At 42.4% G+C, this 23,832-nt stretch overlaps 1 protein-coding gene and 1 pseudogene across 1 annotated transcript in view; one reads left to right on the top strand and one right to left on the bottom strand.

The window, feature by feature from the left end:
* Positions 1–23,832, bottom strand: part of LOC115119944 (voltage-dependent calcium channel subunit alpha-2/delta-1-like) — a 189,260-nt gene that overhangs the window by 47,001 nt on the left and 118,427 nt on the right. Inside the window, exons 7-16 of the mRNA XM_065021121.1 lie at positions 21,375–21,506; positions 16,062–16,131; positions 15,675–15,725; positions 12,033–12,132; positions 9,466–9,570; positions 4,874–4,975; positions 3,054–3,164; positions 2,381–2,459; positions 2,130–2,179; positions 1,784–1,873 (exon numbers count right to left, since the gene is read on the bottom strand). Coding sequence (XP_064877193.1) covers positions 1,784–1,873; positions 2,130–2,179; positions 2,381–2,459; positions 3,054–3,164; positions 4,874–4,975; positions 9,466–9,570; positions 12,033–12,132; positions 15,675–15,725; positions 16,062–16,131; positions 21,375–21,506 — 890 coding nt within the window. The remainder of the gene's footprint in view (positions 1–1,783; positions 1,874–2,129; positions 2,180–2,380; positions 2,460–3,053; positions 3,165–4,873; positions 4,976–9,465; positions 9,571–12,032; positions 12,133–15,674; positions 15,726–16,061; positions 16,132–21,374; positions 21,507–23,832) is intronic.
* Positions 22,233–23,806, top strand: LOC135572762 (E3 ubiquitin-protein ligase TRIM39-like; annotated as a pseudogene).

Here is a 23,832-nt window from a genome sequence, read left to right as displayed (position 1 = left end):
GTGACAGCCTGTATTCCATATATTTCCTGTAAAGCTAGGCTGTCTGAACAGTGACAGCCTGTATTTCTATATTTCCTGTATAGCTAGGCTGTCTGAACAGTGACAGCCTGTATTCCTATATTTCCTGTATAGCTAGGCTGTCTGAACAGTGACAGCCTGTATTCCTATATTTCCTGTAGAGCTAGGCTGTCTGAACAGTGACAGCCTGTATTCCTATATTTCCTGTAGAGCTAGGCTGTCTGAACAGTGACAGCCTGTATTCCTATATTTCCTGTAGAGCTAGGCTGTCTGAACAGTGACAGCCTGTATTCCTATATTTCCTGTAGAGCTAGGCTGTCTGAACAGTGACAGCCTGTATTCCTATATTTCCTGTAGAGCTAGGCTGTCTGAACAGTGACAGCCTGTATTCCTATATTTCCTGTAGAGCTAGGCTGTCTGAACAGTGACAGCCTGTATTCTATATTTCCTGTAGAGCTAGGCTGTCTGAACAGTGACAGCCTGTATTGCTATATTTCCTGTAGAGCTAGGCTGTCTGAACAGTGACAGCCTGTATTCCTATATTTCCTGTAGAGCTAGGCTGTCTGAACAGTGACAGCCTGTATTCCTATATTTCCTGTAGAGCTAGGCTGTCTGAACAGTGACAGCCTGTATTCCTATATTTCCTGTAGAGCTAGGCTGTCTGAACAGTCACAGCCTGTATTCCTATATTTCCTGTAGAGCTAGGCTGTCTGAACAGTGACAGCCTGTATTCCTATATTTCCTGTAGAGCTAGGCTGTCTGAACAGTGACAGCCTGTATTTCTATATTTCCTGTATAGCTAGGCTGTCTGAACAGTGACAGCCTGTATTCCTATATTTCCTGTATAGCTAGGCTGTCTGAACAGTGACAGCCTGTATTTCTATATTTCCTGTATAGCTAGGCTGTCTGAACAGTGACAGCCTGTATTCCTATATTTCCTGTAGAGCTAGGCTGTCTGAACAGTGACAGCCTGTATTCCTATATTTCCTGTATAGCTAGGCTGTCTGAACAGTGACAGCCTGTATTTCTATATTTCCTGTAGAGCTAGGCTGTCTGAACAGTGACAGCCTGTATTTCTATATTTCCTGTATAGCTAGGCTGTCTGAACAGTGACAGCCTGTATTCCTATATTTCCTGTAGAGCTAGGCTGTCTGAACAGTGACAGCCTGTATTCCTATATTTCCTGTATAGCTAGGCTGTCTGAACAGTGACAGCCTGTATTTCTATATTTCCTGTAGAGCTAGGCTGTCTGAACAGTGACAGCCTGTATTCCTATATTTCCTGTAGAGCTAGGCTGTCTGAACAGTGACAGCCTGTATTTCTATATTTCCTGTATAGCTAGGCTGTCTGAACAGTGACAGCCTGTATTCCTATATTTCCTGTAGAGCTAGGCTGTCTGAACGGTGACAGGATTAGCCTGAAAGTCTGAGGGAATTGAATTTGAGTTGGAATTTGTGGAATTGTTGGGGACAATATAATTTAATTCTTGGAATTTGGAATCGATAGGAATTGAATTATCTCTGAATTCAAAGACTGACCTGTATTTTGAATTTAATTCAATGGAATTTACAGGGAGAGAGAATTGAACTAGAATTGCATTTGTGGAATTGACTCTGAAGTGTAAACACTTCACCCATCTTCACTGTAACCATCCAGAATACAACTTCACACTATTTCTGATACTGTGCTGTAACTATATTCACACCACTGCTGTTGGTTCATATTTGATCCCCCGTTGAATATTGTATCAGTAGGTGTAACGTACCAGCGCGTCCTGGTAAACGTTGGTCCATTGAACCTGCTTGGCCTTGTTGTTTGCTTTGACCATGGGCCTTCCCAGTACATCCAGATACTCCTGTTGTGTGTGAGAGAGGAATCAGACCAAACCAATGAAACAATCACTACTGTGCATTGAATAGCATGACTATATAGAGAGGTGTACCATATGACCACAAGAGGGCATAAGACGCAAACTCGAAAGAACTGTAGAAACGCTGTATTGCATTATTACAACATGCCAGATTTACTGAACATTTGCACCAAAGCAAGGTTTGCCTCTTATAGTTGAGTTTAGACTTCAGTGTTTTAAGATCTATTTGATTACTGTTTACCTGAGTGTTGATCCTGATAGCACCGATGGAGGGGATTTCATAATAGTACCCTGGAACACAAGTATTTCACCTTTACACGTCATAACTTACAATATAACATGCCAGGACACAGTATGGCAGACTTTGGCTGTAAAAGCATTAGGGTGGACACATTGCTTTCCCTCATCTAATCATATCAGAGAGGTAGGAAGGAGGTAGTATTCAGGCAGGGCCGTGACGTATGTGTGTTTGCGCGCGCGTGTGTTCTGTACCTTTGTTGGTGCAAGCCATCCACTGGATTGGTCCTTTGTCATAGTTGTGTTGGCCCACTGAGAACGTGAATATCCGCACCTAAAGGGTCAACATAGGGTCAAAGGTCATAAATAGATGTAACATGTCTGTATCTGTGTACAGTATGTTTCAGTGTATGCACATGACTTGTATATCTCTACAGTATGTATATGTTGGTGTGTATTATCTAGCAAGAGATGGGAACACTAGTCCACCCGTTGCCCTGAGATTTCTACACTCTGCTTACCAAACACATTTACACAGTATATGGCCGATTATGAACAAATATACACACCTCAAGAGGCTGGTGAAGGGAGGACGGCTCATAATAATGACTGGAATGCAGTGACTGTAATGGTATCAGACACTAGGAAAATATGTATTTGATGTGTTCGAATACCATTCCATGGATTCTGCTCCAGCCATTACCATGAGTCCGTCCTCCCCAATTAAGGTGCAACCAGCCCCCTGTGATACACACATCTGTATCATTGAGTAATTGAAGCGCTTTGATTTATGCACGACAGAATGCATCCTGTAGCAGCTCCTCTGATGGAGATCTTCCCCAGGATCATGTAAACTACCCACAGAACCTCCTCTTACTGAGGGTTCCTTATGTCTGTGTGTAGGAGACGTCTCAATCTCTCAACCAACCTTTTTGTCAGCGTTATACTTCTGGAAGATCTCCTGGGCCCTCTCCTCTCCTCCGTCAGTGAAGAGCATGATGATCTTGTTACACAACGCCCTGCCCTGGGTCACGTTCAACTAGAGAGACAGAGAGGGGAATGACAGAGGGGGGGTAGAAAGAGTGGGGAGAGGAGGGGGGGGACACAGAGAGAGAAGTGGGTTTACAGAGAGAGAAAGAGAGAGAGGGGGAGAGGAGGGGGAGGAGTGTGGACACAGAGAGAGAAAAAGAGAGAGGGGGAGTGGGGACACAGAGACAAGGGGGAGTGGGGACACAGTACAGAGAGAGAACGAGAGAGAGGAAGAGTAGGGACACAGAGAGAGAAGTGGGTTTACAGAGAGAGAAAGAGAGAGGGGGGAGTGGGGACAAAGAGAGAGAAGTGGGTTTACAGAGAGAGAAAGAGAGAGAGGAGAGGGGGAGACACAGAGAGAGAAGTGGGTTTACAGAGAGAGAAAGAGAGAGAGGGGGAGAGGGGACACAGCACAGAGAGAGAACGAGAGAGAGAGAGGACGAGTAGAGGGACACAGACACAGAGAGAGAAGTGGGTTTACAGAGAGAGAAAGAGAGAGAGGAGGGGGAGACACAGAGAGAGAAGTGGGTTTACAGAGAGAGAAAGAGAGAGGGGGGGGAGTGGGGACACAGAGAGATAAGTGGGTTTACAGAGAGAGAAAGAGAGAGAGGAGGGGGGAGACACAGAGAGAGAAGTGGGTTTACAGAGAGAGAAAGAGAGAGAGGGGGGAGTGGGGACACAGCACAGAGAGAGAACGAGAGAGAGGACGAGTAGGGACACAGAGACAAGGAGGGGGGCGGGGGTTGGGGGCGAGAGGAAACACAACATACATTTTATGTCATTTAAATTACTAAAGCACAGTGATTAGGTTTACGATGCACTGTGTGTTTACAAACCATCAGAAAATAAATCAGTTATTGAAAGATCATTTTATTGTGTCTTGAACCACTATTTCCCCAGGTCTTGTATTTGTTGTACTCAAACTAATTGACCTTTAGGATGGGACAATGAAGATTTATTGAATTGAAAAGATCAGACCTGGACAAACCATTCCCAATTAAATCCACTTATTTGACTTTCAATAAACTTAACTCTAAGAGTGTTGACCTTCCTTTTTACAAATCATTTAATTTCATTTATGAATGTGGGCATCCTATCAACATAAGGTTTGATGGAAAATGTTTAATGTATCGCCATCAGAGTCCTATTTATAAGGAACCAAATGGAGGAAAACGGACTGAAACAGGGAGAGAGACTACCTGAATTTGTCCAATGACAAACGTTTTGCTACGGCGTGCCCAAATGAATTACGACCCAAGTGATTGAAACAAATAGAAGAGTGAAATGTCCAAAATCACCAGCAGATGGCGATACGTGACAACAATAACAGGTGGTCTCCTCTGGGGCAATTACTAGTACTATAGCTTTTGTTTCCATTTTTATTCTCATCATTTAAGCTAATCTAATGTCTCAATTTCATCGAGTTACATCAACCACGTGGGCTAATGAAAAACAGGGAAAACACAGGGGACACAAAGTCTGAAGAGTTGGAATGGAACAATACAAGGGATATGTTTAATGTTTTGTAGACACACAGACCATGCCTCTCTCCCTGCCTCTTCTTTTCCTCTCGCTTTCTCGCTCAATCTCTTGAACGCACTCACACACGCTACACCACAGTCCCTCCTAACTGACACTCAACCTCATGCACACACACATGTATGTGCATACATTCAAACACATCAAACTATAGCACACACACACACTCTCATCCCATACCGATGAGAGCTGCTCGAAGGCCAACTCGAAGCCGCCTTTATAGTTGGTGATGCCCTTGGCTGAGATGTTCCGCACAGCATCCTTCAGGAACCTCTTGTTCCTCTTCACGTTGTACCAGACAGATAGACAGAGGGAGGGTGACCAGGTTCTGTTGAATTATCATCGAACTGTACGACAGATAGCAGAGGGAGGGGGATCTTCATTGAACTGCTTATCATTGAACTGTACCAGACAGATAGACAGAGGGAGGGGGGATGAGTTGTTGAATTATCATTGAACTGAACTGTACCAGACAGATAGACAGAGGGGGGAGATGAGGGAGGGATGAGTTGGAATTATCATTGAACTGTACCAGACAGATAGACAGAGGGAGGGGGGGGATGAGTTGTTGAATTATCATCGAACTGTACCAGACAGATAGACAGAGGGAGGGGGGATCAGTTGTTGAATTATCATTGAACTGTACCAGACAGATAGACAGAGGGGGGGGGGGGGATGAGTTGTTGAATTATCATTGAACTGTACCAGACAGATAGACAGAGGGGGGAGGGGGAAGATGAGTTGTTGAATTATCATTGAACTGTACCAGACAGATAGACAGAGGGAGGGAGGAGTTGTTGAATTATCATTGAACTGAGTTGTTGAATTATCATTGAACTGTTGTTGAATTATCAGACAGATAGACAGAGGGGGGGGGAGTTGGAATTATCATCAAACTATACCAGACAGATAGACAGAGGGGGGGGAAGATGAGTTGTTGAATTATCATTGAACTGTACCAGACAGATAGACAGAGGGGGGGGGGGGATGAGTTGTTGAATTATCATTGAACTGAGACAGATAGACAGAGGGGAGGGGGATGAGTTGTTGAATTATCATTGAACTGTACCAGACAGATTGAAATTATCATGAACTGTACCAGACAGATAGACAGAGGGAGGAGGGGGAGGGGGATGAGTTGTTGAATTATCATTGAACTGTTAGAATTATCATTGAATTATCTTGAACTGTACCAGACAGATAGACAGAGGGGGGAGGGGGGATGAGTTGTTGAATTATCATTGAACTGGGGATGAGTTGTTGAATTATCATTGAACTGTACCAGACAGATAGACAGAGGGAGGGGGATGAGTTGTTGGAACTGAGTTGTTGAATTATCATTGAACTGTACCAGACAGATAGACAGAGGGAGGGGGGAGTTGTTGAATTATCATTGAACTGTACCAGATAGACAGTTGTTGAATTATCATTGAACTGTACCAGACAGATAGACAGAGGGGAGGGGGATCAGTTGTTGAATTATCATTGAACTGTACCAGACAGATAGACAGAGGGAGGGAAGATGAGTTGTTGAATTATCATTGAACTGTACCAGACAGATAGACAGAGGGGGAGGGGGAAGATCAGTTGTTGAATTATCATTGAACTGTACCAGACAGATAGACAGAGGGAGGGAGGGGGGGATCAGTTGTTGAATTATCATTGAACTGTACCAGACAGATAGTTGTTGAATTATCATTGAGAGACAGATAGACAGAGGGGGGGGGGGGGATCAGTTGTTGAATTATCATTGAACTGTACCAGACAGATAGACAGAGGGGGAGGGGGGGAGGGGAACTGTACCAGTTGTTGAATTATCATTGAACTGTACCAGACAGATAGACAGAGGGAGGGGGGGGGATCAGTTGTTGAATTATCATTGAACTGTACCAGACAGATAGACAGAGGGAGGGAGGGGGATGAATTATCATTGAACTGTAAGACAGATAGACAGAGGGAGGGAGGGGGACAGATAGACAGAGGGAGGGAGGGGGGGAGAGATGAGTTGTTGAATTATCATTGAACTGTACCAGACAGATAGACAGAGGGAGGGAGGAGGGGATGAGTTGTTGAATTATCATTGAACTGTACCAGACAGATAGACAGAGGGAGGGGGAGAGATGAGTTGTTGAATTATCATTGAACTGAATGAGAGACAGAAAGAGAAATAGAAAAGTCACAAACTGAGACAGAGGATGAGCCATACATATACGTTCCTACACACCCACACACACGACAGGGAATAAGGCTCTGTGTTTTAAGGCATTGATGTTTGGTACAGGCTGTGGTTAGAAATACTAATATTAGTCATTTCAAATGGGAAGTGATATCATTCTGTCCACATTTACATACACAAGAAAAGTTGACTGCTACAGACACTCCAGCTACAGACACTCCAGCTACAGAGATAACTGCTACAGACACTCCAGTTACAGAGATAACTGCTACAGACACTCCAGTTACAGAGATAACTGCTACACACTCTCCAGTTACAGAGATCACTACTGCAGACACTCCAGTTACAGAGATCACTACTGCAGACACTCCAGTTACAGATATAACTGCTACAGACACTCCAGCCACAGAGATCACTGCTACAGACACTCCAGTTACAGAGATCACTGCTACAGACACCCCAGTTACAGAGATCACTGCTATACACACTCCAGTTACAGAGATAACTGCTACAGACACTCCAGTTACAGAGATAACTGCTGCACACACTCCAGTTACAGAGATAACTGCTACAGACACTCCAGTTAGAGATAACTGCTACAGACACTCCAGTTAGAAATAACTGCTACAGACACTCCAGTTAGAGATAACTGCTACAGACACTCCAGTTAGAGATCACTGCTACACACACTCCAGTTAGAGATAACTGCTACAGACACTCCAGTTACAGAGATAACTGCTACAGACACTCCAGTTACAGAGATAACTGCTACAGACACTCCAGTTAGAGATCACTGCTACACACACTCCAGTTACAGAGATAACTGCTACAAACACTCCAGTTAGAGATAACTGCTACAGACACTCCAGTTACAGAGATAACTGCTACAGACACTCCAGTTAGAGATCACTGCTACAGACACCCCAGTTACAGAGATAACTGCTACACACACTCCAGTTACAGAGATAACTGCTACAGACACTCCAGTTAGAGATCACTGCTACACACACTCCAGTTATAGAGATAACTGCTACAGACTCTCCAGCTACAGATGACTGCTACAGACACTCCAGTTAGAGATAACTGCTACAGACACTCCAGTTAGAGATAACTGCTACAGACACTCCAGTTAGAGATAACTGCTACACACACTCCAGTTAGAGATAACTGCTACAGACACTTGAGTTAGAGATAACTGCTACAGACACTCCAGTTAGAGATAACTGCTACAGACACTCCAGTTAGAGATAACTGCTACAGACACTCCAGTTAGAGATAACTGCTACAGACACTCCAGTTAGAGATAACTGCTACAGACACTCCAGTTAGAGATAACTGCTACAGACACTCCAGTTAGAGATAACTGCTACAGACACTCCAGTTAGCGATAACTGCTACAGACACTCCAGTTAGAGATAACTGCTCCAGACACTCCAGTTAGAGATCACTGCTACACACATTCCATTGCACAAATGACCGCTACAGTCACGCACCACAGCAAACAAAGGTGTCTACCTCTCCATCTGTGTGTGTGTGTGTGTGTGTGTGTGTGTGAAGCACACGGAGACTGAGAAATTAGTCACTGTCACGTTTCAAACATCTGGGTTGGGAGGGGTCTGTGGGGACAATGATATTAGCATCGCCATCTGTACAACCAGTCTCTCTCTAACACACACACACACACACACACACACACACACACACACACACGCACACACGCACACACACACGTTCTTGTTATGAAATCATTCTTCTTATTCTTATAAGAAGGGTTCATTAGCTTTGCCTGAAAATCTTTAGTTGGCTCTGAAACATTAATATCCGTATAACACCGCTGCCTAATTTAATCAGCATCAAACAACCGTTGGGTTGCTAGGACTACCTCTCTGAAACATACAACAACTGAAATGTCTTGTTATTAAGGAAGTAGAAAAACAAATATAATTATAACATACAGAAATCAAATCAATTCCAAGAGCAAATTAAGATTCATATTAAGAGACAGTAAGAGCAAGAGAGAGCGAGATGGAGAGAGAGAGACAGACAGAGAGACAGAGAGACAGAGAGAGAGTGAGAGAGACAGAGAGACAGAAAAAGAGAGAGAGAGCGAGAGGGAGAGAGAGAGACAGAGAGCGAGAGAGAGAGCGAGATGGAGAGAGAGAGACAGAGAGAGAGAGAGCAAGAGGGAGAGACAGACAGAGAGCGAGCGAGAGAGAGCGAGATGGAGAGAAACTTACACGCACACACACACACTCTTCAGAAAACTTTCCCCTCCATAACCTAAAGAAACGGAAGGGTGTGGAGACATAAGAACTGGGGGGATTGATGGAAAGTTTTCATATATCACCACAGGGGACTTGTGTTTCTGCAGATCCAAATAAAGCCTAACATGCTCGGGCGGTTTCTAAATAATTATGGATGGAGATGTCCCCCGTCCCCAGCCCCTTAACGCTCGGGAAATCCAGTTTCTCACAGAATTTCCAATAGTTCCAGGGACTTCTCTATTAATCTCCTTCGTTTTAAGTTCGGGAACTGGATAGTCGCATCTGTATTTCATCATTCCTCACCACTCTCATATCGTCTATCTGGCGCTCACATGGGCTGCCGTTGTGTTGGTTACACATGCCCCGGATTTACACTCTGATAAACTTGACTCTGCTGAACACAGATAATTGTATATGGGCACACTGAACACATAGAACTATAGGCACACACACACGGGCACACTGAACACACAGAACTATAGGCACACACACACGGGCACACAGAACTATAGGCACACACACGCACGCACGCACACGCACACACACACACAAACACACACACACGTGTGTGTATTCAAGCCCATATCTGATTAAAGACATGCAAATCCAACCACTTATCCAGATCACTTTAACCAAAAGGCCAGAAACCAGCCTAAACCCTCAAACAGCAAGCAATGCAGATGTAGAAGCTCGGAAGCTCAAGAAAAACTCCCTAGAAAGGCAGGAACGTAGGAGGAAACCTAGAGAGGAACCAGGTTCTGAGGGGTGGCCAGTCCTCTTCTGGCTGTGCCGATAGAGATAAGAGTACATGGCCATTAAGTCCAGATCGTTCTTCAAGATGTTCAAACGTTCATAGATGACCAGCAGGGTCAAATAATAATCACAGTGGTTGTAGAGGGTGCAACAGGTCAGTACCTCAGGAGTAAATGTCAGTTGGCTTTTCATTCCAAGAACCCATTCCTCAAACACAATAATGACTAGCACAAAGTCATTGCATTCGTCCTATATTATAATGGGTAAACATCACAGTCATTCCATTCGTCCTATATTATAATGGGTAAACATCACAGTCATTCCATTTGTCCTATAATTACAATGGGTAAAGATCACAGTCATTCCATTTGTCCTATAATTACAATGGGTAAACATCAGTCATTCCATTTGTCCTATAATTACAATGGGTAAAGACCACAGTCATTCCATTTGTCCTATAATTACAATGGGTAAAGATCACAGTCATTCCATTTGTCCTATAATTACAATGGGTAAACATCACAGTCATTCCATTTGTCCTATAATTACAATGGGTAAAGATCACAGTCATTCCATTTGTCCTATAATTACAATGGGTAAACATCACAGTCATTCCATTTGTCCTATAATTACAATGGGTAAACATCACAGTCATTCCATTTGTCCTATAATTACAATGGGTAAACATCACAGTCATTCCATTTGTCCTATAATTACAATGGGTAAACATCACAGTCATTCCATTTGTCCTATAATTACAATGGGTAAACATCACAGTCATTCCATTTGTCCTATAATTACAATGGGTAAACATCACAGTCATTCCATTTGTCCTATAATTATAATGGGTAAAGATCACAGTCATTCCATTTGTCCTATAATTATAATGGGTAAACATCACAGTCATTCCATTTGTCCTATAATTACAATGGGTAAACATCACAGTCATTCCATTTGTCCTATAATTATAATGGGTAAACATCACAGTCATTCCATTTGTCCTATAATTATAATGGGTAAACATCACAGTCATTCCATTTGTCCTATAATTATAATGGGTAAAGATCACAGTCATTCCATTTGTCCTATAATTATAATGGGTAAACATCACAGTCATTCCATTTGTCCTATAATTATAATGGGTAAAGATCACAGTCATTCCATTTGTCCTATAATTATAATGGGTAAACATCACAGTCATTCCATTTGTCCTATAATTATAATGGGTAAAGATCACAGTCATTCCATTTGTCCTATAATTACAATGGGTAAACATCACAGTCATTCCATTTGTCCTATAATTATAATGGGTAAAGATCACAGTCATTCCATTTGTCCTATAATTATAATGGGTAAACATCACAGTCATTCCATTTGTCCTATAATTACAATGGGTAAACATCACAGTCATTCCATTTGTCCTATAATTATAATGGGTAAACATCACAGTCATTCCATTTGTCCTATAATTACAATGGGTAAACATCACAGTCATTCCATTTGTCCTATAATTATAATGGGTAAAGATCACAGTCATTCCATTTGTCCTATAATTATAATGGGTAAACATCAGTCATTCCATTTGTCCTATAATTATAATGGGTAAAGATCACAGTCATTCCATTTGTCCTATAATTATAATGGGTAAACATCACAGTCATTCCATTTGTCCTATAATTATAATGGGTAAAGATCACAGTCATTCCATTTGTCCTATAATTATAATGGGTAAACATCACAGTCATTCCATTTGTCCTATAATTATAATGGGTAAAGATCACAGTCATTCCATTTGTCCTATAATTATAATGGGTAAACATCACAGTCATTCCATTTGTCCTATAATTATAATGGGTAAACATCACAGTCATTCCATTTGTCCTATAATTTCAATGGGTAAACATCACAGTCATTCCATTTGTCCTATAATTATAATGGGTAAAGATCACAGTCATTCCATTTGTCCTATAATTATAATGGGTAAACATCACAGTCATTCCATTTGTCCTATAATTATAATGGGTAAAGATCACAGTCATTCCATTCGTCCTATAATTACAATGGGTAAAGACCACAGTCATTCCATTTGTCCGATAAATAGCCTGTGTGTAAAGACCACGTTCTGCCAACTGCCTTGGATACTCACATAGACCACATTGACGTAGTCATCGTCAGACAGGGTCTCCAGCATCTCGTTGACAGAGGTGTGGATCAGCTTGAGGGTGAGACCAGAGACACTGCCACTCCTACAGACAGACGTTATAACCTGTTATTACATACCTATGACTGTGTTATTACGTGCCTGTTACTATAATGTTATGGGAAAATAACCATGAAAAACAGTCATTGTCTGGTCTGGAGGTGTGGATCAGTTTGAGCATTAACTCAGACACCTACAGGAAGGAGAGAAAGGGCATTAAGTACCACAGGAGCAGGTTATTACCTGATGCTACACATCTAGGACTGTGTTATCCAGACAAATATGTGTTTGTTTGATCTGGATTTAACTTCAACTGGATTGCTTCCTTCAGCCAAGAGCTAAACTAGTCTGTTGTTGTATTTCTCTTGTTTGTGTGGAGGAATTTCAATTGAATATCTCTTCGATGAACACATCTATATCCGCAGCAGAGTAATGAGCAAGGGGAATCAGACCACATAAACAACAAATGTATCTGACTCAACCAACACCACCATACTGTAATTCATATTCAGCACTAGGCCTAAGTGTGGTGCCGTCATTACATATGCAATAAGACCACTAACTAGCCTGTTAGCATTCAGGGGCCCAGAAGACATTGCCCTTTAAATTTGCCACGGCTGAAGCTATAAAACTAACATTGAGTGTGATGAAGTGGGAGACATGAGTCGTGTGCTAAATGGTGTGCTACCCTATTCCCCATTCAGTGCACTACTTTTAGCGCCGTATGGGACTCTGGTCAAAAGTAGTGCACTATAGGGAATAGGGTGCCATTTGGGACACATACAGTGACAAAGAGGCATTAAAACAACCACAGGCTGTGTGACTACTAGGCTTTTCGCTAACACTAATAGGCTCTCTAGATATAGGCCTATCAGGATAAACATGTGAGGGGAAGTGGCTAGCGTCATTAGGCTAACCCAGCAATGGACTTAAAGCGCTATCAACATGCCTCGTCTAGCCGACGCTAACGCTACATGAAAGGCTAACATTAGCATAGAGTGAGTCACTTTAACTCTGACATTTTGTGTTGTCGTAGCGGCGCCGAGAATTGGACATTTAATGATATAGGCCTACACTTGAACAGAGCACCACTCAAGTTCAAATTGGATGTGAGAGAAGTTGAGAGCAGATGGTCTATTTATAAATACATGGTTTAATTGGTTGCAGGTAAAGACAAAATGCACAGAACAGAAAAAAGGAGAAGTGAAGGGTTGTTTCTTGTATATTCCTTCTGCTCGGGCATCCCCACGACGGCAGCAGCATGGCTGTGATGTTGAAATAGCCTGTCAATCGGGCCGCTAATTATCTACCTCGCGTCAAGAGCTAAGGGGGGCGAAATGGATTTTTCTTATATATATCTTTTATTGTTCTCATTTAGGTGCTGGCACGGTGCCAGCCTTTCCATTCCAGACACAGCCGATTAATCAGGGTGCGTCGCGGTGGCAGGGGCTTTACCCATCTAATATAGACAAATCGTTTTTAGTTCCATGACAACAAAAAAAACTCCCTATAGGCAATTCTCATTAGCACATAATAAGATGATACCGTTATGTATGTTATGTACAGTATACAGCAGGGACTTGCTGATGAACTAGATAACCATGACATTGATAGCCTAGTGTGTAGTTGATACAATAGCATATAGTGGTTGATTAAAGATGCACTGTGCAGAAATCGCTCCCCCATTTCCTGGTTGTTAAAATTGTAATAGTTTGCCTAATTTCTATTTAGGTGACTAAACAAGCAAGTCTAGTGTAGAGAATCATTATACCATCTAAACCGCTGTGAAATATCTTTCCCATAACCCAAAATATTGTATTTTCAGCTTTTTGAAGTTGATGTACCACTTCTTAGACTTGCTTTCAATGAGAATGACAGATCAATAACTATGTGAATCTGGGTTGGGTCCCCCAAAAAGTGACATCTTTCAGCTTTAAGACAAAGTAGTCTGGCTGTCTTGCTCTACGTTTCCAAGTTTCCACGTGATTTCTGATGTACTTTACATTAAATAGCCATATACCCAGGGAGTAATTGTGGGAGTTTATAGGGACTCTTGTAATTAATTGCCTTGTATCAGGTGTGTAAAGCAGGCTACAGGTAGTAGCAGCACTTACACAACCACTGTCACTTTAGTTTGACAAGAAAACGAATACGTGAGTTCCTAAATGTAGGCACTCCATTACGACACCTACAGGATTTCCCCATTTTTCAACAGACAATTCCTATTGTCCTATTGTTTTATTTTTTTGTCCAAAACAAGGAAAATTGTGTACTTATTAGCTTGATCCGATGTTGTTTCATTTCTTTTAATTTTTTTATTGAACCTTTATATAACTAGGCAAGTCAGTTAAGAACAAATTCTTATTTACAACGACGGCCTCCCCAAACCCGGATGACGCTGGGCCAATTGTGTGCTGCCATATGGGACTCCCAATCACGGCCGGTTGTGATAAAGCCTGGAATCGAACCAGGGTCTTAGACCCTATGTGTAAGGTCTGTGTAATACTAACCACTGACTGTAATTCACTTTGAATAAGATTACTCAAATATAAAAATGTAAACAAAAGTGTAATTGTGGTTGAGAATTCTTAAGTGTAAACTACAGTTCAAAAGTTTGGGATCACTTAGAAACTGTTTTGAAAGAACTAGAAGGCCAGCATCCCGGAGTCGCCTCGTCACTGTTGACGTTGAGACTGGTGTTTTGCGAGTACTTTTTAATGAATCTGCCAATGAGGACATGTGAGGCGTCTGTTTCCCAAACTAGACAATCTAATATACTTGTCCTCTTGCTCAATTGTGCCTCCCACTCCTCTTTCTATTCTGGTTGGATCCAGTTTGCGCTGTTCAGTGAAGGGAGTAGTACACAGCGTTGTACGAGATCTTCAGTTTCTTGGCAATTTCTCGCATGGAATAGCCTTCATTTGTCAGAACAAGAATAGGACTGACGAGTTTCAGAAGAAAGTTATTTGTTTCTGGCCATTTTGAGCCTGTAAACAAACCCACAAATGCTGATGCTTCATATACTCAACTAGTCTAAAGAAGGACAGTTTTATTGCATCTTTAATCAGCACAACAGTTTTCAGCTGTGCTAAAATAATTGCAAAAGGGTTTTCTAATGATCATTCAGCCTTTTAAAATGATCAACTTGGATTAGCTAACACAACGTGCTGTTGGAACACAGGAGTGATGGTTGCTGATAATGGGCCTCTTTATGCCTATGTAGATATTCCATTTAAAAAAATCAAAACATTAAAAAAAATTACAACATTAACATGGTCTACATTGCATTTCTGATCAATTTGATGTTAATTTAATGGACAAAAAAATTGCTTTTCTTTCAAAAACAAGGACATTTCTAAGTGACCCCAAACTTTTGAACAGTAGTGTACATTCACAGCAAAACAAATGATGGTTTCGCTATAGTTCATGACGTATTCTATTTCCTCAGTCTCTCCAAGTCATGAGAGTGCTGATGCAGCTCTAAGCTCATTACAGGCTGGTGGGGGGGGGGGTCAGAACTTGTTTTTATGACTGGTCATGAAATGGATTCTGACTGTAAATATGAATCACAAAAAGAGAGTCACTCACGCATCCACTAGGATCAGCATGTCCTTAGGAGACGCTGCCCCCTGGATGTACCTGGTAAACAAACAAGCAAATAAATACAGTGGTGAAAAACCACGTGAGACGTTTACCTCGTGTCTAATGATTCCACCAAATAGACCAACAGAAAAAAAACATTGTCAAAAGCAGGCTGACTTTTAAATGTCAATTGTAAAGTAACAGGGTTATGCATCTTTGTGTGTGTGTGTGTGTGTGTGTGTACACATTTGTGTGTGTTTCTCAAACTGTTTAATATGGGGACCATAAAGCTAGGTTCAAGCAGGGCAGGTAATGTTCGTTCTGAGAAACACTAGGAGAGTTGGAGAACGAGGAGACAAACGAGACAGGCGGTGACTCAATGTCTACACTCACCACGGTCGCCGCCGGACGTCGTAGAGGTCGATCTTATTGGGCGTTTTTCGCGAGTCCATCCAAGGGGATGCTGGGAACAAATACAATTTAAATCAAATCAAGCTTTATTTAAAGTACATTTGAAAAGACAACACACTTCACAGTAAAAGCATAATGCATAATTTGAGTCCAGACAGAGACTACTAACCAGCTGAATGTTACATACATCATAACAGTTTGACTTTAAACACTGCATTGTATATTCAACTCACTTTTATTATAAATGTGGTTTTACAGACGTGATGAATAGGTTTTATGTACACATTTTATTCGAATGCTTCTAAAATGCACATTGTTATATTTGGTAACACGTTTCATTTTCCTTGACTTCAACACCATTCGCTGCATTGAACGGATGTGGGTGGAGCAATGTCTACATAAGGGTGCAAATGAAAAACACTCACAAAAGCTCTAAAGAAGGCCTTAAGGCTGACACAAAAGCGTAATAACAGCAGTGATACTAGCAAGAGCAGTGTGTAGGTTTCTTCTTTTTTCTCAACTTAAACTTACTTGAATCCCAGTTTAACTTACTACCATAAAGAGTGAATAGATTGCTTTAGCACACACTTAATACTGTTTCAGCTGATGTTATTATATTCAACAAATCTGAAATACAGTACCAGTCAAAAGTTTGGACACACCTACTCATTCAAGGGTTTTTCTTTATTTGTACTATTTTCTACAATGTAGAATAATAGTGAAGACATCAGCACTATCAAATAACACATGTAGTAACCAAAAAAGTGCTAAACAAATCAAAATATATTTGAGATTTTAGATTCTTCAAAGTAGCCACCGTTTGCCTTGATGACAGCTTTGCACACTCTTGGCATTCTCTCAACCATCTTCATGAGGTAGTCACCTGGAATGCATTTCAATTAACAGTTAAAAGTTAATTTGTGGAATGTCTTTCCTTCTTAATGTGTTTGAGCCAATCGGTTGTGTTGTGACAAGGTAGGGGTGGTACACAGAATATAGCCTTATTTGGTAAAAGACCAAGTTCATATTATGGCAAGAACAGCTCAAATAAGCAAAGAGAAATGACAGTCCATCATTCATTTAAGATATGAAGGTCAGTCAATGCGGAACATGTCATGAATTGTTAAAGTTTCTTCAAGTGCAGTCGCAAAAACCATCAAGCGCTATGATGAAACTGGCTCTTATAAGGAACGCCACAGGTAAGGAAGACCCAGAGTTACCTCTGCTGCAGAGGATAACCTCTTAGGGAAGCTGCGAATTTTCGCAGCTTTTTGTTAAAAATCGTGCAACATTTCAGCGCCCTGCTATTCATGCCAGGAATATAGTATATGCATATGATTAGTATGTGTGGATAGAAAACACTCAGACGTTTCTAAAACTGGTTAAATCACGGCTGTGACTATAACAGAACGTGCGTTTCATCGAAAAGTGCAGGAAAATCTGATCACTGAAAATGGAAAAAAATATCCATGCGCCACTTCCAGGAATTGTTAAAGGTGAACCGGATTAAATGAGGTCGAGGTTGCAGTACCTACAGCTTCCACACGATGTCTAGAGTCTTGTCATTTGCTTCGGCTTTCTTTCTTGGTCAAACCGAAACAAGGGAGCCGATTTCCTCCGGTCTCCGACAGGATGTTTTGGTTGAGATTTCTCCGGACATTATTTCCAGACGGACACCTGATAGAATTTTATCGCTCCTGATCAATTTTATCGCGTGTACTAATACCTAAAGTTGCATTACAAAAGTATTTCAAGTGTTTTGTGAAAGTTTATCGTCGACTTTTTTAATTAAAAAAAATGACGTTACGTTAGAAAACACTATTTTTTTCCGTTGTTCACACAGTATTCATAGATCGATATCTAGGCTATATATGGACCGATTTAATCGAAAAAAGACCCAAAATGATGTTTATGGGACATCTAGGAGTGCCAAGAAAGAAGCTCGTCAAAGGTAATGAATGTTTTATATTTTATTTCTGCGTTTTGAGTAGCCCCCAGTTATCGCAAAATCTGTCGTTAGGTGACGTTGCTGTATTTTGGGGGATACATCCTATCAGATAATAGCTTCTCATGCTTTTGCCGAAAAGCATTTTACAAATCTGACTTGGTGGATAGATTCTTTACAACATTGATGTGTAGCTTTAATTCAGTACATTGTATGTGCATTTTAATGAAAGTTTGAGTTTTATCAACAACTATAGGTGGCGCAGAACATTTCCGTGATTTATGTTCTTACCTCTGCTGCAGAGGATAAGTTCATTGGAGTTAACTGCACCTCATATTTCAGTTCAAGTAACAGACACATCTCAACATGAACTGTTCAGAGGAGATTGCATGAATCAGGCCATCATGGTCGAATTGTTGCAAAGAAACCACTACTAAAGGACACCAATAATAAGAAGAGACTTGCTTGGGCCAAGAAACACAAGCAATGGACATGAGACTGGTGGAAATATGTCCTTTGATCTGAGGAGTCCAAATTTGAGATTTTTGGTTCCAACCGCTGTGTCTTTGTGAGACACAGAGTAGGTGTACGGCCTACATCAAATCTCCCATTCCTCTCAAAAAGTTTAGAAAAAACTGTTGCGCAGAAACTCACTGCCTTCCTGAAGACTAACAATGTATACGAAACGCTTCAGTCTGGTTTTAGACCCCACCATAGCACTGAGACTGCACTCGTGAAGGTGGTAAATTACCTTTTAATGGCGTCAGACCAAGGCTCTGCATCTGTCCTCGTACTCCTAGACCTTAGTGTTGCTTTTGATACCATCGATCACCACATTCTTTTGGAGAGATTGGAAACCCACATTAGTCTACACGGACAAGTTGTAGCCTGGTTAAGATCTTACTTCAGTTAGTGCTAAACACGGCTGCTAGAATCTTGACTAGAACCAACATTTTTGATCATATTACTCCAGTGCTAGCCTCTCTACACTGGCTTCCTGTTAAGGCCAGGGCTGATTTCAAGGTTCTACTGCTAACCTACAAAGCATTACAAGGGCTTGCTCCTACCTACCTTTGCGATTTGGTCCTGCCATACATACCTACACGTACGGTACGGTCACAAGACGCAGTCCACCTTACTGTCCCTAGAATTTCTAAGCAAACAGCTGGAGGCAGGGCTTTGTCCTATAGAGCTCAATTTTTATGGAATGGTCTGCTTATCCATGTGAGAGACGCAAACTCGGTCTCGACCTTTAAGTCTTCAGTAGGTCCTATGATTGAGTGTAGTCCGGCACAGGGGTGTGAAGGTGAATGGAGAGGCACTGGAGCGATGAACCACCCTTGCTGTCTCTGCCTGGCCTGTTCTCCGCACTCCACTGGGATTCTCTGCCTCAAACCATATTACGGGGGTTGAGTCACTGGCTTACTGGTGCTCTTTCATGCCATCCCTAGGAGGGGTGCGTGACTTGAGCAGGTTTAGTCTCTGACATGATCTTCCTGTCCTGGTTGGCGCGCCCCTCGGTTGGTCGAGCCGAAAGGGAGAGCTTCGTGGGCTATACTTGGCCTTGTCTCAGGGTAGAAAGTTGGTGATTGAAGATATCCCTCTAGTGGTGGGGGTGCTGTGCTTTGGCAAAGTGGGTGGGGCTATATCCTGCCAGGTTGGCCCTGTCCGGGGTATAGTCGGACGGGGCCACAGTGTCTCCTGACCCCTCCTGTCTCAGCCTCCAGTAATTATGCTGCAATAGTGTGTGTCAGGGTCTAGGGTCAGTCTGTTATATCTGGAGTATTTCTCCTGTCTTATCCGGTGTCCTGTGTGAATTTAAGTATGCTCTCTCTAATTCTCCGTCTCTCTCTCTGAGAACCTGAGCCCTAGGACCATGCCTCAGGACTACCTGGCCTGATGACTCCTTACTGCCCCCAGTCCACCTGGTCGTGCTGACCTGTTGCACCCTCGACAACCACTGTGATTATTATTACTTGACCCTGCTGGTCATCTATGAACGTTTGAACATCTTGGCCATGTACTGTTATAATCTCCACCCGGCACAGCCAGAAGAGGACTGATCACCCCTCAGAGCCTGGTTCTTCTCTAAGTTTCTTCCTAGATTCCTGCCTTTCTAGGGAGTGTTTCCTAGCCACTGTGCTTCTACATTTGCATTGCAAGCTGTTTGGGGTTTTAGTGGGGTTTCTGTATAGTACTTTGTGACACCAGCTGAAGTAAAAAGGGCTTTATAAATACATTTGATTTATTGATTGATTGATCTCTGCATGTGTGGTTCCCACAGTGAAGCATAGAGGAGGAGGTGTGATTGTGTGGGGGTGCTTTGCTGGTGACACTGTCTGTGATTTATTTAGAATTATCAAGGCACACTTAACCAGCATGGCTACCACAGCATTCTGCAGTGATATGCCATCCCATCTGGTTTGCGCTTAGTGGGACAATCATTTGTTTTTCAACAGGCAACAGGACAATGACCTGGAACACACCTCCAGGCTGTGTAAGGGATATTTGACCAAGGAGAGTGATGTGGAGTGCTGCATCAGATGACCTGGCCTCCACAATCACCCGACCTCAACCCAATTGAGAAGGTTTGGGATGAGTTGGACTGCAGAGTGAAGTAAAAGCAGCCAACAAGTGCTCAGCATATGTGGGAGCTCCTTCAAGATGGTTGGAAAAGCATTCCTTATGAAGCTGGTTGAGAGAATGCCAAGAGTGTGCAAAACTCTCATCAAGGCAAAGACTGACTTTTTTATTTGATTAGTTTTTTTGTTGTTTACTACATGATTCCATGTGCTATTTCATAGTTTTGATGTCTTCACTATTATTCTACAATGTAGAAAATAGTTTAAAAAAACAACAACTCTTGAATGAGTAGGTGTCCAAACTTTTGACTGGTACTGTATATTTAAAAAAAAACTTTCTACATTAACAATTTTCACAAAGTGCTTTTCAGGTCGGTCATGTCAGAGGTAGGGCATACGGAGGCTATTGATGGTTGTCCCAGTGTCCTTGTCCCCGTCTCTGTCCCCGTCCCTGTGTCTGTGTCACAAGCCCATAGCTACCCAGGCCTTGGTGACAAACACAGGGATCGCCGTGACTCACTGTTTTCCCAACCTCCGCGTGTGTGTGAGAGAGTGCTCTATTGTGTGTGTGTGTGTGTGTGTGTGAGAGTGTGTGAGAGTGAGAGAGAGAGAGTGAACTTTCTCTCTCTTTCTGTGTATTTTTTCAGTGTGTGTGAGTTCTGAGTAAATACAACGTGACAAAGTGGCCCAGCGCATTATGTCTCCATCAATAGCCATTTTAAGGTCATGGGCTGAGGGCGTAAGCTGATTGGCTGGCTGGCTACTCACCTGGGAAGTAGCGAGCCAATCCGGTGGCGCTGCCAAACACCTGCCACAGTAGAGTAGGATCCTCTTCCTTGTTCTTCCTAAACACTGCCTCTAATGCGTCTGTCCAGTTCAGCTCATTCAGTACAATGGTGGCTGTGGGATAGACAAACACATACGCATACACACACATTAGTATTCACATAACAGAGTTAAAGGCCCACTCTGTGATATTTACAACTGTTTTTGATCATTTGACTTAAACAACTCATTTTCTGAGGGGACTTCCTTTGAGGTGACAGATTGGTATACAAGACACATAACAACATGATTTAACTCAAAATTATGTACAGAAATCCTATTGACGCAATAGATGAGTATTCCCAGAGAGAGAGAGCCGAAGCGAGATGTTTCACTCCCGTCAAAATCTGTCCACGTGGGAAAACAGTGGTCCTGGCTTAACTGCTCCTGGAAGAACAAGGTGCATAGCTGTATTGAATGGGGAGAAGCATTTCAACATTCTTTGCAGAAATTAAACTAAAGTACTGTATACAGTGTATTGGGTACGGTACCACACTCAGGTTATTCATAAATATCTCTTAAATACGTACACACTGAGTCTATTATCTCACAGAAAGGACAAAGATAATAAATGACCACAAACACATAAAGGTGAGTAGAGAGATGAACATTGATAGTTAAGTTGAAGATGAACTTTACCGTGTTTATTGTATGTTAAACTCTTTATCCTTTTGTAATAGGATTATTTTCTATGTTATTTGGTAACGCCATGTATCAAGATTGGCTAGTATCTGCCATTAACGCAATGATGGCAACTCTAATGCTAAAACTACAGCTAAGCTGACTGATTCTTGTCTAGATATGGCTACCTCCAATCCCACGTCTAAAGAGCAGTTCCTGTGTTCTATCTGTCTGGATGTATTCACTGAGCCGGTCACAACTTCATGTGGACACAACTTCAGCAGGTCCTGTATCAGCGGATACTGGAAAACCATTGACCTGTGCCAGTGTCCAATATGTACGCATAAGTTCCACATGAGACCAGAGCTTCGCGTCAATACATTCATTGTTGAGATGGCTGCTCAGTTCAGGAAGTTAGTTCAAGTGAAAGCTACCAGCAGCCCAGACCAATGCCCTGCCAAACCTAGAGAAGTGTCCTGTGATGTCTGCACTGAGACGAAGCTCAAGGCCCTGAAGTCCTGCCTCGTGTGTCAGACCTCTTACTGTGAGACTCACATGGAGCCTTAGAGACACAAGCTGATCGACCCTGTGGAGAACCTAGAAGACAGGAAGGCAAGATGCACGAGAGACTCCTGGAGTTGTTCTGTAGGAATGACCAGATGTGTGTTTGTGTCTTGTGCATGAAAACAGACCACGAGACTCACCATACTGTCCCTCTAGAGGAAGAGTTTGGAGAGAGGAAGGGTAAATGAGGAAAGACAGAGACAGAAGTGCATCAGAAAATCCAAGAGAAACTGGAGAAGGTTCAGAACATCAAACACTCAGTAGAGCTCATCAAAAAAAACTCAGAGAGAGAGAGATCACAGACAGCGCTCAGGTCTTCACAGTTCTGATGCTCTCCATTGAAAAGAACCAGGCTGATCTCATTGAGGTGATTGAGAAGAAGCAGGAAGCAGCAGAGAGGCAGGCTGAAGAACTCATTAAAGAGCTGGAGCAGGAAATCACTGAGCTAAAGAGGAGAAGCACTGACGTGGAGCAGGTCTCACACACTGAGGACTATCTTTATTTCCTCCAGGGCTTCCCATCCCTGTGCAGCCCTCCACTCACCAAGGACTGGTCTGAGATCAGTGTTCACAGTGATCTCTGTGTGATGAGCTTGAGGAGAGCGGTGTGTCAGTTGGGGGAGACACTGAATAAAGAGATTGAGAAGCTGCCTGAAATCAAACTGAAGAGGATTCAGCAGTATGCAGTGGATGTGTCTCTGGACCCTGATACAGCACAAAGTGAACTCATCCTGTCTGAGGATCGGAAAGAAGTAAAAGATAGAAACACACGACAGAATCTCCCTGATAACCCAAAGAGGTTTGATTCTGCCGTTAATGTTTTGGGAAAGGAGGGCTACTCCTCAGGGAGATTCTACTATGAGGTAACTGTTACAGGGAAGTGGAATTTAGGAGTCTCTACAGTGTCGGTCAACAGAGAGGGGACAATAACATTGAGCCCTGATAATGGACACTGGGCAGTGATCCTCCCTAAGAGAGAAGCCCCAGAAGGTGGGGGTGTTTGTGGATTATGATGAGGGTCAGGTTTCCGTTTATGATGTGGAGGCCAGGTCTCATATCTACTCCTTCACTGGCTGCACCTTCACTGAGAAACTATATCCATGCTTCAACCCTGGTGTTAATCATGATGGTAAAAACTCTGCCCCTCTGATCATCTCTCCTGTCAATCACACAGACTTAGTCTGAATGTGAAAGTAACTAACCTGTAAAATAAATAC

Source organism: Oncorhynchus nerka, linkage group LG8, assembly GCF_034236695.1.
Source record: "Oncorhynchus nerka isolate Pitt River linkage group LG8, Oner_Uvic_2.0, whole genome shotgun sequence".
In the NCBI taxonomy this organism is placed as follows: Eukaryota; Metazoa; Chordata; class Actinopteri; order Salmoniformes; family Salmonidae; genus Oncorhynchus; species Oncorhynchus nerka.
The sequence above is the reverse complement of the archived record's forward strand: the minus strand, read 5'-3'. Positions and strand labels throughout refer to the sequence as shown.